General features: G+C 41.2%; 1 protein-coding gene across 1 annotated transcript in view; it reads left to right on the top strand.

Moving 5' to 3' along the window:
- Positions 1-306: 306 nt before the first annotated feature.
- Positions 307-15634, top strand: part of LOC142196190 (interleukin-18 receptor 1-like) — a gene marked incomplete at its 5' end in the record, with an annotated part of 31719 nt that continues 16391 nt past the window's right edge. Inside the window, 5 exons of the mRNA XM_075266409.1 lie at positions 307-356; positions 2655-2823; positions 8326-8473; positions 9786-9842; positions 15066-15134. Coding sequence (XP_075122510.1) covers positions 307-356; positions 2655-2823; positions 8326-8473; positions 9786-9842; positions 15066-15134 — 493 coding nt within the window. The remainder of the gene's footprint in view (positions 357-2654; positions 2824-8325; positions 8474-9785; positions 9843-15065; positions 15135-15634) is intronic.

Genomic DNA, 15634 nt, shown 5'->3' with positions numbered 1-15634 from the left:
CACAAGTTGCTGATAGACTGGATTGTTTTTTCTGCATATATATATTGTGTGTTTTTGTACACGGATGTAGCACTCTGATAACTTAACTCTATAATCTGATAGCTGCAACATATCACACAACAAAAGCCATTGAAGAGAGAGCTGCAAGTGTTTACTTAAACTATGCTACATCTGTACAAATATATACTTGTATTTTACCTTTTGCACTACTGTCTACCTGTATTTTTTTTTATAGCTTATCCAAGTTCTTTTGAGGACAAGGGTTGTATTTTTCATTGTGCTAGGAACAGCAGCCTACATTTCAATCAAGAAAATATTTTGGATGATCTCTCAGTGCAATATTTCTGTACATCACAGTAAGTGAACCATTTGTTATCTTATAGAGGTCCTTTCATGTCCTCGAGCACATGCAGTTTTATATACCGCTAGGAAGACGACAGTGCACTGAATTCAGCGCACTGTAGGCTTTCCTGTTATGTGCCAAGGGGCTGGAGATATCAGTGCCGTTACTGATCTCAGCCCACTGTCAGAATGGCATTCGTGCCAGTCTAGCTGGACTGTGAGGAACACCCCCCCCCCCCCCCGACAATAATTGTCCATAGCTTTATACTGTCAAGGGGAACGTTCCTTACCACCCAACGATAACGCTGAACTCTGTAAAATGCCTCCCCTGACTGTACTCATCCATAGACTTATACTGGGGAACGCCCCCTCTGACAGTGCAAGGCTATGGCCGAGTACAGCCAGGGGAGGAGTTCTTCATCTTCACCGCTTAGCATCATTGCTGGACGGTAAAGAACGCCAACTCAGACGGTACAGAGCTATGGACAGTACTGCAGTGGGGGCATTCCTCACTGACCAGCTAGACTGTCAAGAATGCCATTCAGCACACTGTCAGCTTTCTAGCGGTATATACACTCACCGGCCACTTTATTAGGTACACCATGCTAGTAACGGGTTGGACCCCCTTTTGCCTTCAGATCTGCCTCAATTCTTCGTGGCATAGATTCAACAAGGTGCTGGAAGCATTCCTCAGAGATTTTGGTCCATATTGACATGATGGCATCACACAGTTGCCGCAGATTTGTCGGCTGCACATCCATGATGCGAATCTCCCGTTCCACCACATCCCAAAGATGCTCTATTAGATTGAGATCTGGTGACTGTGGAGGCCATTGGAGTACAGTGAACTCATTGTCATGTTCAAGAAACCAGTCTGAGATGATTCCAGCTTTATGACATGGCGCATTATGCTGCTGAAAGTAGCCATCAGATGTTGGGTACATTGTGGTCATAAAGGGATGGACATGGTCAGCAACAATACTCAGGTAGGCTTTGGCGTTGCAACGATGCTCAATTGGTACCAAGGGACCCAAAGAGTGCCAAGAAAATATTCCCCACACCATGACACCACCACCACCAGCCTGAACCGTTGATACAAGGCAGGATGGATCCATGCTTTCATGTTGTTGACGCCAAATTCTGACCCTACCATCCGAATGTCGCAGCAGAAATCGAGACTCATCAGACCAGGCAACGTTTTTCCAATCTTCAATTGTCCAATTTCGATGAGCTTGTGCAAATTGTAGCCTCAGTTTCCTGTTCTTAGCTGAAAGGAGTGGCACCCGGTGTGGTCTTCTGCTGCTGTAGCCCATCTGCCTCAAAGTTCGACGTACTGTGCGTTCAGAGATGCTCTTCTGGCTACCTTGGTTGTAACAGGTGGCTATTTGAGTCACTGTTGCCTTTCTATCAGCTCGAACCAGTCTGGCCATTCTCCTCTGACCTCTGGCATCAACAACGCATTTCCACCCACAGAACTGCCGCTCACTGGATGTTTTTTCTTTTTCGGACCATTCTCTGTAAACCCTAGAGATGGTTGTGCGTGAAAATCCCAGTAGATCAGCAGTTTCTGAAATACTCAGACCAGCCCTTCTGGCACCAACAACCATGCCACGTTCAAAGGCACTCAAATCACCTTTCTTCCCCATACTGATGCTCGGTTTGAACTGCAGGAGATTGTCTTGACCATGTCTACATGCCTAAATGCACTGAGTTGCCGCCATGTGATTGGCTGATTAGAAATTAAGTGTTAACGAGCAGTTGGACAGGTGTACCTTATAAAGTGGCCGGTGAGTGTAAATCAACAGCAGAACAAGCATTAGGTTATACTAATAACAACTACTGTATGTTTATTGTCAATAAAGTGACAAAATAAAATTGGGATTGGCCACTGTTGTCACCATTACAAAAATAAATAAATAAAAGTATTAAAGATGAAAAATATAAAAATATATGATGAAAATGAGTTTTTTTGTTTTTTTTCCCCCTCCTCCCCCAACAAAATATATACTTCTACCACACACACGAATAATAGAGGTTCTGCATAGGCAAATGCATTTTTTATGGGTGTTGTAGGTACTTAAGTAATGATATACCCCTGCTATTTACAATGTACATTGCCAGTTTTGACTGTTCTACCCAGTCTCTATATCCTTTTGCGCCATTACTTAAAAACTTCTGTGAATTAGAGGGAAATACACATAAGCGTTTTTTTTCACAGCACTATAGCTATGCTATACAATGTAAACATATTTGATTTACATCGCTAAATATGGGGGAAGATGCCTTCACTTAATAATGTTTTCTTTTGCTAGACAGAACAGAACTTCTGAAGTAAATAATTTCACAATGAAAGAGAAGATCACTCCATATTGTAATGATTCCTCTTCAGCAGAATTGTTGATAAAAGTTTTGGGAGAACCTGTAACAATAACTATACCTGATTTATATAAAGCCTCCAACTACTCCATAAGTTGGTATAAGGTATGTACATTATTATTTATGGCATAGTGTAATAATAATTATATGTAGTTCATAGTTCCAAAGCAATTGTCTTCAACCTGTGACTCTGAGACTACAGCTAGACGCATGCGCAGGGATGCAGGGTCCTCAATGTCACTTCTCCTCACATCTTCCAGCTGCAACCTATCCAGGCCTTTCAGCAGCGTCAACTGGGCCTTTTCAATGGCCCGACAACCAATAAGAAAACAAGTGGCGCAAATCCACTCCTCAAGCTGAGTATAATAGTGATATGGACAAAAGTATTGGGATACAGCTCTTAGAAATGCAGATGTTTCATTCAGTCCCATTGCCACAGGTGTATAAAATTCAGCACATAGCCATGACAAAGACAAACATGTTCAACACGCTTTTTTCACACAAGGGACTCAAAGCATAGGGAGTATTGTCAGTGGCTACCACATGCCCATCCCCACAAGGGTCTGGTGTATTATGGGTAGCCAATTCATCTATCAGTATATCTTTGACATGTGGGAGAAAAATCACACAAAAACAAAGAGAACATGCAAACGACCTAGGACCAAAGCCAAACACACCAAAACTACTGTAGACATCATGGGCAAGAGTGCTAGCCACTGTACCGCCATGCGCTTCACACGTTATTGTGAAAGAACGGGTCATTCTGAAGAACTCACTGAATTTGAGTATGGTGCTGTAATAGGATGGTACTGTTGTAATGTACCAGTTCATGAAATTTCTTCCCTATTAAACAGGAGTGTATTGGTAGCCTAATATAGGTGGGTTAAAGAGGACCTTTCATCAGATCGGGCACATGCAGTTTTATATACTGCTGGAAAGCTGACAGTGCGCTGAATTCAGCGCACTGTCGGCTTTCCCGATCTGTGCCCAGTGTAAAGCGCTATCGGTCCCGGTACCATAGCGCTTTAGTGTCAGAAGGGCGTTTCTGACACTTAGCCAGGGACACCCTTCTGCCCAGCAGCGCCTATCGTTCTGTGCTCTAAGACTGGGGAGGAACTCCTCCCTCCCTCTCCTGATAATACTCGTCTATGGACGAGCACTGTGAGCAGAGGGAGGGTGCGATAGGCGCTGCTGGGCAGAAGGGCGTCGCTGGCTAAGTGTCAGAAACGCTCTTCTGACTGTAAAGCGCTACTTTACCGGGACCGATAGCGCTTTACACCGGGCACAGATCGGGAAAGCCAATAGTGCACTGAATTCAGCGCACTGTCAGCTTTCCAGCAGTATATAAAACTGCATGTGCCCGATCTGATGAAAGGTCCTCTTTAAACTAGTGTAAAATGCAACAAACATAAGTAGGCATTCAGAGGCATGGTTTAGGTAAAACATCTTCAACCATGAACTGCATGGGTTATGTTTGTGAGACTGTGAGATATTGTAACCATCACTGTGTTCCTGTACTGAGAGACTGAAGCTTTGTACTGCTAGTATTAAACTTTGTGCCTCTTGAAGAAAAGTAAAGCTGCAGGTCTGCAAGTCTGGAAAACAGGTAGTGATCCTGTGACTTCCGTACATGTGCTTTATGTGAATTCTTATTATTATGATAGTTGCCTATGGAGATGTACAGTTGAGTCCAGGTCAGCAAAACCTCACTATGATCTGCAGTGTTGGCATTCTGCGCTTGCCATGCTACTGCCTTTCTGAGCAGACCTTGTTGTCTTGCTACCTTTGTATGGGTTCCTGTGGCTTTCTTTGGGAATTGGTGCTTTCATCTGTTCCTTCATTCTGCTAATCCCTTTCTGTCTGTATTTACATCTGCTTCTCTAGCCACACCTTGGCTGAGCAATAATTTCACTTTCCTGGTTAGGAATCTATTTTTCACGCATGTATGCTGTTGTTTTGTTTAATGTAGTCTCTGCCTGCCATATCTGAACTACCGTATTTTTCGGACTATAAGACGCACTTTTTTCCCCCCAAATTTTGGGGAAAAGAAGGGTGCGTTTTATAGTCCGAATGTGGCGCCTGGCACCCGCTGTACTAGAGAGGCGGATGCCGGCAAGGATAGATGCAAGTGCCGGGGCCTGAGACATCGCTACGCTCCTCTGCCCTGCATGAAGCCAGCAGCGGGAGGAGTGATGCTATTCCGCTCCTCCGTCCCCCCGCCGCTGGCTTCATGCAGGGCAGAGGAGCGCAGCGATGTCTCAGGCCCTGGCACCTGTGCCAGCGTCTATCCCTCGCCGGCGTCCGCCTCTCTAGTACAGCGGATGCCGGGTCTGTAGTCTGTATCGGTGGCCCCTTCTCCCCCGGGGCCGGTCCCCACCGGCCCCGTACCTGTGAAGTTGCAGGCCGGCTCCTGCGCGGCGATATCGCAGGAGCCGACCTGTTCGGGTGACAGCTGGGAGCCTAATGAGGCTCCCAGGCCTGTCACTGCTATATTAGTATTGCGGCTGGGTCTAGGACCAGCCGTAATACTAATATACAGAATGTCCCATAGACGGCAATACAGTTGTATTGCCGTCTATGGGACTTGCAATCAAGTGACCGCAGGTTCAAGCCCCCGGGGGGGGGAAATAAAATAGTAAAAAAAAAAAAAAAAAAAAAAGCTTTAAAAATATATAATAAAAATATGAAATAAAAGTTCTAAATCACTCCTTAGAAAATCATATGTCATAAACCGCCGGGTTTTTTTTCAATACAAGGTGATCTAAGCAATAGATATTCCCCAAAATGGTATAACTAAAAATTACATCTGGCCCCGCAAAAAAAAAAACACTCTATGCGTCCCCGTACAGCTGCAGGGTCACCTGTCAATGTGGCCTTTCAGCTGTTGCAAAACTACAACTCCCATATATTAAATATTTTACCAGTTTTTGCTTCAAAAATTTTTTTCCCTATTTTCCTCCTCTAAAACCTAGGTGCGTCTTATAGTCCAGTGCGTCTTATAGTCCGAAAAATACGGACTATATATGTTCTAGTCCTGTTTGGATACAAGTTGTTGTGTCTGCGAAGTCTGAATTTATCTTAGTCTCTGTTTGAATTCAAATTCTTCTTTCTGCCTTGACTGAACTATGTTTTTTGTCTGCCAGGTTTGGATTTTCTGCTCCTGATGTTTGACCTTTTGGATTCTGCCATGTAGGCATCTGTTGCTGTATGGACACACTGTCCTTCTGTTCCTTGTTTCTGTATGGACATGTAATCCTTCTGTTTCTTGTTCCCACATGGATAGGCATTCCTTCCACCATTTTTGCTTATATTTACATATTTGTCCTTCCGTGTACTCTCTCTGGCTGATCTCTGTGGATGTATTCGTTCATCTACATGCAATGTCTGAATGATGTCCTAGTCTGTGCATGACATGTCCTTCCATTATAAGTGTGATAACTTGAGGCTTCTGTAATATCTCTGTTACACAAGGTTCACACTTGCGCTGGCTCTCCGTTGTTGGGGTCCATTGGGAGACTTGAACAACAGAGAGGCAGACTACTAAAACAGCAGTTACACACGGAGCCTGGCGGTGCATTCAGTCCTAGTGGTGACTCCCAGGAGAGGAAAAGCCCAATTTAGTGCTGATTTCATAGGTTTTGTCTTAGTCAACAAGTATTGAGTTTTCCTTACATTGTATATGGAGAAGGAAGGTGAGCAGTATAAATTATTTGCTGTAGCCTAGATTACAGTTCTTTCAATTGTACTTTTTCGCTGTATATTATATGTAATTGACACTTATGTCTTTGAGGGGCATAGTAGAAGTTTGCAATTAAAATGTTTTTTGCCTACTTTAGACATCAGCAAATTGACCTGTCTCTAGGAAACCAATTTTACCGCCACATCTGTCAGATTTTTGAACAAATCTTGGATTAAGTGGTTACACCATTCAACACATGCCATTTACTTTAGAGGGTTCAACCTCTTAATGGTGCTCTATCATTGGCAAAAGTCATTTTTAACTAAGCACATACATGCACAGCCTTTAGAAAGGCTATTCAACACCTACCTTTTTGTATGTAAATTGCCTCAGTAGTTTTTGAATAAGTCTTTTATCCATATGCTAATTAGCCTTTTCTGTGCATCGGAAGTGTCTGTGTCTGCTATTCTCTTTGTGTATGAGAGCAGGGAGATGAATCATCAGCACAGCAGCCTCTCTGCTCTCATACATACAGAGAATAGCAGAGAGGGTGCACAGGGACACTTGCAGGTGCACGGAGGAGGCTAATTAGCATATGAATAAAAACAGACTTATACAAAAACTACTGAGGAAATTTATATACAAAAGGTAGATGTGGAATAGCCTTTATAAAGGCTATGCAAGTATGTGCTTAACTAGAAATGACTTTTCCCAATGATAGAGCCCCTTTAATTCATAGATTAGTCAGATGGGAGCTGGGGGTCACAAAGAAAGATCCTGATGGTCATTATGTGTTCATTCAGGCATGGACTAACAGCAAACCTGTTGTAATTCTGGTTCTCTATGTTCCACCATCATCCTCTATTGCTGATCTATATGAAGCCGCCCAGCTCACTGCTTCCTAGCCAAAAGCCATGATCCCTTGTATAGGTGAATTTATTACCCTGCCCAACTCGTTCAGTCAACATGTGGCCCCCCTTCCCACACACACACACCAACCTCCTTGGCATTGCTTCTTCATTAGATTGAATGGTGGGACGTGTGTTGCGATGAAAAGCTGGCCACCGCAGAGTATCATTTGTACACCCCAGGCAGGAATTCACCATCACAGGCAGACTATATATGTAGAAATACTTGTACTTACCTACACCACTCTATATTCCATAGCCCACTTGTCACATAGAAGATTCTGGGCATACTAGGGGTATTTCTGTTCCTGTATATATTCCACAACACTGACTCCAGTGTGGCTCACAGTCCAAATTCCCAAATTCAAACATACTTGTTGCCTTATACCTACTGCATGAACCAGAGCTAAGGGCCAATGGAAAGTGTAACTCATATCTGTAATACTCAGTAATTCTTATGTTAAAGGGCAGCTTCTAATACAATATTTGTAACATTACTGCAAAAGAAATGTGTGGCTACCCACACCTTTCTCCATCAATCACAGTAGATTGGAGATTTCCGATTTCCGGTCCAGAAGGATTAATAAGGGAGGCAACCCCTTTAAAAGTATATGTTATATTTAGCACAATGCCTCAGAATAGATCAGAAAATCTGTTAAATGTCAACTCCCTAATGTAGTTTTTATGAGGCTGTCTTGAATCTCCATAAAGCTGTATTTTGGTAATTGTAGATTTTCTCTGCCAATCAATTCATGTGGGGGTCCCATATGCCCCTTATAAATAGAGCTGCAGATCCTAGGTGCACTGTACTTCACTTTCTCCATCAGTAGCATAGATATGAACAGAGCAGCAGCTCCCATGTAAACCTGCCCCTCCATTCATAAGAGGCACATATGACCCCACTGATCAGACAGCTTGTAGATAGAAAGTAACTGGAATACCCCTTTAAGTAAGATTACATTATAATGTATTCCCCATATTAACAATCATTTTGATTAAAGATAATTGTTTGTTTTTTAGAACTGTACAGAGTACATGAAGAATACAAGTCAAGTCTCATTTACCTCTGTACAGCAATCGGACTCAGCTGTATACACATACGTTATTACTCAGAAGTTCAATAGTGAAAACTACAGTGTATGTGGGAAGAAATTGCTTATAGTAAAAGGTAATCCAACCTTACCTCACAATATAACATTCAAGACTTCATAATGTATGCAAATAAGTTGCCCCTAGCTAGCATCAATTCTTTAAAACATACCTATCATCTCCTGTAAATGGTCACTAGTATTTCAACAAATTTTGCAAAACTCAATATTACAGATGATTATAAGAAACTTTGTAATATATCTTATTAGAGGAAAATACTTCACGTTTCTGCTTATAAGGCTGTTACATTGCTACTCCTTTGTCTGCTCAACTGACCTTCACTCTTACAATTCTGCTATATCTGTCTCCAGTCAGACTGCAGGTCAATTGAAACAGAGGAGAGTGAAAAGAGGGAGACAGCTAGAACAGCAAAAACACAGGTTTAATGAGATCTGCTATATGGGAGCTATCACAGCCAAAATATTTTATTAACATCAGTACGTTAGTTCTTCATGTATGTTCTACATGGCCCTGGGGATGTTTCAGAGTAGAAGAAAGACAGTTATGGAGCAGATTTTCCTCTACTTACTTTGTGAAGTGTATGTCAGCAAGTTTACACATACCAACTCAGAGAGAAATGCATACTACATGTGAATCCTGCAGAGCGGAAAATTTTTTAAAAAAGGCAGAATAGTAGTTATGTAATTAACAGACACAGTGTTATTTGCTGTGCACAGACTGAGTTTTTCTAAACCTAACACAAAGTCGGACATGCAGGACTTTGTGTCCGTTTAAAAAAAAAACGGTTTAGCCGCAGAGAGTTTAAAACGCTCACGGCCGGACCTGGTCTGCCAGGTTTCCATCTTCTGCTGGCAGAAAATGAAAACCTGACTACGGACACCGAACGCTAGTGTGAACCCAGCGTCAGAGGTGACCAAGAGTCAAACTGGGTTGGTAACACAATGGGTTCTCAAATGGTTACTAACCTTTTCCGTAACAGTTTCATTTCTCTGAATGTACCATAGAGAACTCAATTTGTTTTCTGCCCAAACAACTTCTTTCATATAAATGGACCTGCAAATTTGTAAGTATTTCCTTATGCAAACAGGTCCTCTACGCCTATCTGTTTTAGTGGTTTTTCACTAGAATAACTTAGACTGTTAATATATATTTAAAACAATGATAGAATTGTTAATATAGGCTGTTAATATAATGAAAATAATGATAGAATTATTGTAATTATTTATTTCACAAAATTATGGAGAATATGATGTCAAGCAAAACATTGCATTTATCTGAATAGCCATCATAGAATCTGTAACATAAAGATTACTGACTAGGCAGTCCTTAGTATTGCTAATACTTTTTCTCTAACTCTTTCATATTTAAAGCGCCAATAAAGGAGTACCCGATAACCAACATACCTGATAGGATAAAAAGTACAAAAGGTAAGAAATCCTAAAGAGGATCTAAATAAATTCCCTGCCCACAGCAGCATCCAAGTGTTAAAGTCCAAAAATAATGAGACTTGGGGTCTTAGATATGAAATGTTAAACATACATTTGGCTGGTAAGTTACACAGAATGTGATGAAGATGTCTCAGTCAAACAATCCCAACGTTCATAGTAATGTAGTAGATAAGGTTTGAAAAAGGCAGAAGTCTATCACATCCAATCTATAAGCCTACAACGTTGTTCCAGGGGAAGGCAAACCCCCCCAAAAAACATATACAGTCTGTGGATCAACCTCCTATCCCAAAACTTTCTGAAAACTGATATTCTTACTTTTATGAAAGGCGTCCAGGCTCATCTGGAACTTGTACAAAGTCCAGTCAAATTAATGTGACCAACTATCAAAATCCAGAATAACAACCTTTCACAGAGTGGACCACTGGGAGACGTGCAGGAAGAGAGGGGATGTTGTGATGATGATCACTTGGAAGTTGAGCCATGCCGACTCCAGTGCCATGGCCAGCTGCGCTAGGTTACACGGTTGAGCATCCATGGTGCGAACAACCCGATCAAGGAGTCCCACAGATTCTCGATTGGGTCCAAGTCCGGGGAATTTTCTGGCCAATGGAGTACAGTAAACTCATCCTGGTGCTCCTCGAACCACACACGTACACTCTGAGCTTTATGACACGTCATATTGTCCTGCTGGTGGATGCCATCATCCTGAGGAAAAACAATTCACATGTAGGGGTGAACATGGTCCGCAAGGATAGATGCATACTTGTGTTGATCCATCGTGCTTTCCACAATGATGACTGCACCCAGATGGCTGATGACACGTGCCTTCTGTGATTGGTTATTTAACGTTGATGTCAAAAGTAGGCGGTGGTCACAATAATATGGCTGGACTGTGTATAAGGTATCAGTCATCACCACATCATATGGCAATGAGTTCCATAGTTTCTCCACTCTTACTATAAAGAAGTCCTGCTTATGTCTGTGGTAAAACTTTGTTTTTCCTCTAGACATAAAGGATGCCTCCTTATCACAGTTACAGGCCTCGATATAAAGATACCATTGCAAAGATCTCTGTACTGTCCATTCATATATTTGTACATTACTGAACAATCGCAAATGTGATAACCAAATCTGTTTTTATACTCTAATATGTCATTTTGTTGCCCTCTTCTCCAGTTCAGATACATACATCATATGCCCAAATCTGTTCACAGTATTTGTGGCCTGACCAAGGATTTGTATAGGAGCAAAACTATATCTTTGTCAATAGCTTCTATTCCTGTCTTAATGCAGTCCTTGATTTTATTTGCTTTAGCAGCAGCTGCCTGTCACTGGTCGCTAAGCTTACTGTCCTCTAATATCCCCAAGTCTTTTGACAGTAATATACCCATGTTTTATTATTTAATGTATACCTGTAGCACTTGTTTCCATGTCCCAGGGGCCTAACTTTAAATACATTTATCCCTATTAAAACTAATTTCTGTGCCCAAGCATCCAGCTTCCCTAACCCCACTCTGGGAAGAATATGCAAATCTGTCTTCCATGATGTAATTAGGATGTCAGTCGCTGCCTCAGTATTGCAAACCAATAGAGGGCGCTCACTGGAATGTGCAAGCCTGTCTTCCCTGATGTAGTTAGGAAGACAGAACTCCAGTGAAACAACCCAATAAAGGCTGCTCCCTTTAGCATCATGCTCGACCTTCCAAAAGGCTTTTGTTTTGCAATGACGCTGGGATTATTACCAGGTATAGTCTCTCAATTGAGGACGGCCGTTTCGATGTACTTGCATCTCATCAGCTCGATGTAGAGAGGACTGTAACCTGGTAGAGGTGAGAGGCTTAGACAGGGTTAAGGGGATATTGTCACTCCTTAGGGAGAAATCACCATATAGGTGTGTGGAGACTTATTAAGCCTTTAGCACTCCACTTCGCAAAGGACTATGGGAAGAATATGCAAATCTGTCTTCCATGATGTAATTAGAAAGTCAGTTGCTGCCTCAGTATTGCAAACCAATAGAGGGCGCTCACTGGAATGTGCAAGCCTGTCTTCCCTGATGTAGTTAGGAAGACAGAACTCCAGTGAAATATTGGGTTTATAGTGAAATAACCCTTTATTGGGTTATTTCACTGGAGTTCTGTCTTCCTAACTACATCAGGGAAGACAGGCTTGCACATTCCAGTGAGCACCCTCTATTGGTTTGCAATACTGAGGCAGCAACTGACTTCCTAATTACATCATGGAAGACAGATTTGCATATTCTTCCCATGGTCCTTTGCGAAGTGGAGTGCTAAAGGCTTAATAAGTCTCCACACACCTATATGGTGGTCTCTCCCTAAGGAGTGACAATATCCCCTTAACCCCACTCTGTAATATTACACTGTCCTCCTTGGGGTTGACTACTTTACAGAGCTTAGTATCCTCTACAAACATTGAGATTCTACTCTGTAAACCCTCCACCAATTCCTTAATAAATAATATATAAAAATGAATGTGCAGATGTAATCCGAATTTCTACAATTGGTTAAACTGCTGCAGCGTAATATCTTACTACAGAAAACAACAAAAAGTAAATAAGTCATTGCAAAAAACATGTAGCAAGATATCACGTTGCAGCAGTTTAACCTTTTCGCTGCCAAGGGTCTCTGGAAATTTTGCACCTCCAGTAGCCAGAGCAATTTTCACAGTTTTGAGATGAACAAATCAAACCTAAATTGCAACATTAAAAAAGCATCCAACGCCCCCATACCTATAGATTTTCTTAAAGTAGACACCTGCAGCATTGTCAGAATGCCACTTGGTACTGTATATGAACAGGCACCTTCATGCAATTTTGATTTAAAGTGAATGTTTTATGAAAAAATGCAAATAAATGTATATTAGTTGTTAAAAGCGGAAACCAAACAAAAAATTAAATGCACAAACCTCCTAAAAATAAGAGTTCAACATGTGCAGAGTTCATACATATCACTATGGCCTGAACCTGCATGCACGTGTCTTCAGAAAATCGCTAGAACTGGAAGGAACAAAAATCTGCTTTGAAGCTGAAAATGTTAAAAAAGTATCATCCTATAAAATGTAGGGATTACACACCATGAAAAGTAAGTGAACCCCTAAACCCTATATATTTTTTGAAAGTAGACAACCTGAAGATTACAAATATCTTAATGGGTCATCGATAGCCACATCCACCTTCATGCAACTTTGCAACCAACACAAATAATTTTTTGAAAAAATACGCTAAAACACATATTTGCACCTAAAACTCATGTTCAATCTCACATTCATATACAAAATACTTTTAAAATAATAGCTTATGGTGTATACAATGTGTAAATATACTATATGTACTGCAAACATCAACTACAACAAGAGCTCAGACTCCCTAAAACACGAATACAGAAGACAAGCAGGATTTTGCTGTTGTTCACTAATATGTTAAAAAGCTATACTGCACCTACCAAACGGTGACTGTGATACCAAAATCTAACTTTTTTCAGAGTACACAGCATACCGTATATAAAAACACAATTTAATAGTTCATATATACAACCACCTTCATTCAACTTTGCGGCAAACAGAGATTGCTAGCAAAAATTGCGCAAAAATTCAAATTTGCCACTAAAGTGCGGCTCAAGCAATCCCTTTCTGCAAACATAATGTACTGTACATAAAACTGCAATATGTGAGGAGTTCATACATACCACACATGTATATATTTACAGGGGCGGGTGTTAAAGAATCGCCCAAATCGCAGAAATGCGCCATCCCATTTTGCGCATGCAAATGAAGTAGGACTTTACATAAAAATGTTATTTTCCATCCCCCTATAAAAATTTTAGCAAACTATACGTTCATCTCTAGTGATAATTGTTATTACTATTATTTTAGCGTGTAACGGATATCACTAGAGACGTATTTTACTGTAGAAAGCTCAGGTATAGACAGGACAGGGATTGGGTGAAATGTAAACTTTATTTGCGACTTTATGTATATGTTGTGTAAGTGTTTGGTGCGACTTTTTTGGGGGGCGCTGCGACCTGGACAATGGTAAACGTCTGGGTCACAACGCCAATAAACTTCCTGGTTATGTTCAGGAGGTATAACATAAGAATACCCCACTAGTAAAGCTCAGGGGGGAATTACATTATACCTGTATGTGACAATCAGAGACAAATGTATAGTAAGTTCTCTGATTGGCAGGAGAAGGGTTACTAGGGACAATAGAGTCCCTGCCACCCCCCTTCTGCTGTCACATACAGGGTATGTACAGAGTCTGATTGTTTCTCTGTCTCTCTCTCTCTTCTGAACTGCTGGTGTCCCTCTCCCTTTCCTGTTAAAGTTTGCAAATTGCTTGCTTAGACAGGAGGGGGGGGACACTTTGGAGCTCTATATCTTTGGACTGCATCAACATATCTTGATTCTTTCAATTGCATTTTAAAGAGGAGAATCCCATCATTAAAACTGTATCAGGAACTTGATGATTATACTTACGGTTTTGGAGCGATTCACTGTTGAAACGCTGTCGGGAATTGAGATCTGCAGTTGGATCTCAATGACAAATAGTGTTTTCAACAGTGAATCGCTCCAAGACTGTAAGTACAATCATCAAGTCCCTGGTATCATTTTAAACATGAGATTCTCTTCTATAAAATGCATTTTAAAGCATCAAGATATGTTGATGCAGTCCAGAGATATCGGCATTAGTAGGGAGGACGTAGTAACTACGTCCTCGGCTACTGAACTGCCACCTTGGGAGCACGTATAGCTACGTGCCTGGCAGTGAAAGGGTTAACCAATTGCAGAAGTTTGGGTGTAGAGTTCCTGTGTACATAACTAGCTTTGGGCAAAATCAGGATATATTAGCAAAGGTTGCAATTACATTACATTTCAGTACTGCATGCTCAATATATCCACACAGTCACATTGTCATTTTAGTATATTCCAGGCCAGTATGTGTCACTGTATGAAATAGGGTCGAGTCTGACTCTGAGGTCCTTTGGGCAATGTATGCCACTGTTTGCCTTTACACTAGAGAGAGCCACTGTCAAATAACCTTTTCCCATAACAATGCAGTAAAAATTATTTTTCTGTTAAAAGCCACAATATTCATTATCAATATTATGCTTGCAATTGTTCAATTACATGTTGGATAAAAAAGTGTTTGTATTATACTAATAGTATACATTTTTTTATTTGTTATAGGTCATAGAGAACATATCAAACCACGGATCATTGGTGTTGAGAATGAAACAAAATTTGAAGTAGAAATTGGTATGTACCATGTTTTAGGTTGTGAAAATGATCTTAGGATAAGAAGTCTCACGGTTTACATTTAAATGGAATGTCCATGTCTGGCATCATAACGATGTCAATGGGGCATTCTGACTCACGGTTGCTGGCAAGTTTGGCAACAGAAATACAAAAGAAAAAGACATCGAGGAACAGTGCACCCAGAGTCATAGCTAGGGGTTCAACACAGATGTAGGGGCGAACATGTCCCAAGTGTGCCCCAACGTAGGTATACCACTATTATCAATATACATTGACTGTATAGTGGTCTATAGTGGAATATACAGGCCAGAAACATTAGTGACTTACCAGTGACGTCTCTGACTAATTGTTCACATTTCCCGTCTCTTCCATCTGGACCGCCATGACCACTTCTTCCAGTCTCTGTAAAGTTTGCAGTGCAGACATCTTTGGGTCCTTACTTTCCCAGGCACCTGATCCATATTATTGTCACCTGCACAACCATCCTGCTGCTACCCTCA

The sequence above is a fragment of the Leptodactylus fuscus genome, chromosome 2 (assembly GCF_031893055.1).
Source record: "Leptodactylus fuscus isolate aLepFus1 chromosome 2, aLepFus1.hap2, whole genome shotgun sequence".
NCBI classification, from domain to species: Eukaryota; Metazoa; Chordata; class Amphibia; order Anura; family Leptodactylidae; genus Leptodactylus; species Leptodactylus fuscus.
Note: the sequence above shows the minus strand (reverse complement) of the source record. Positions and strands in the feature narration are given on the sequence as shown.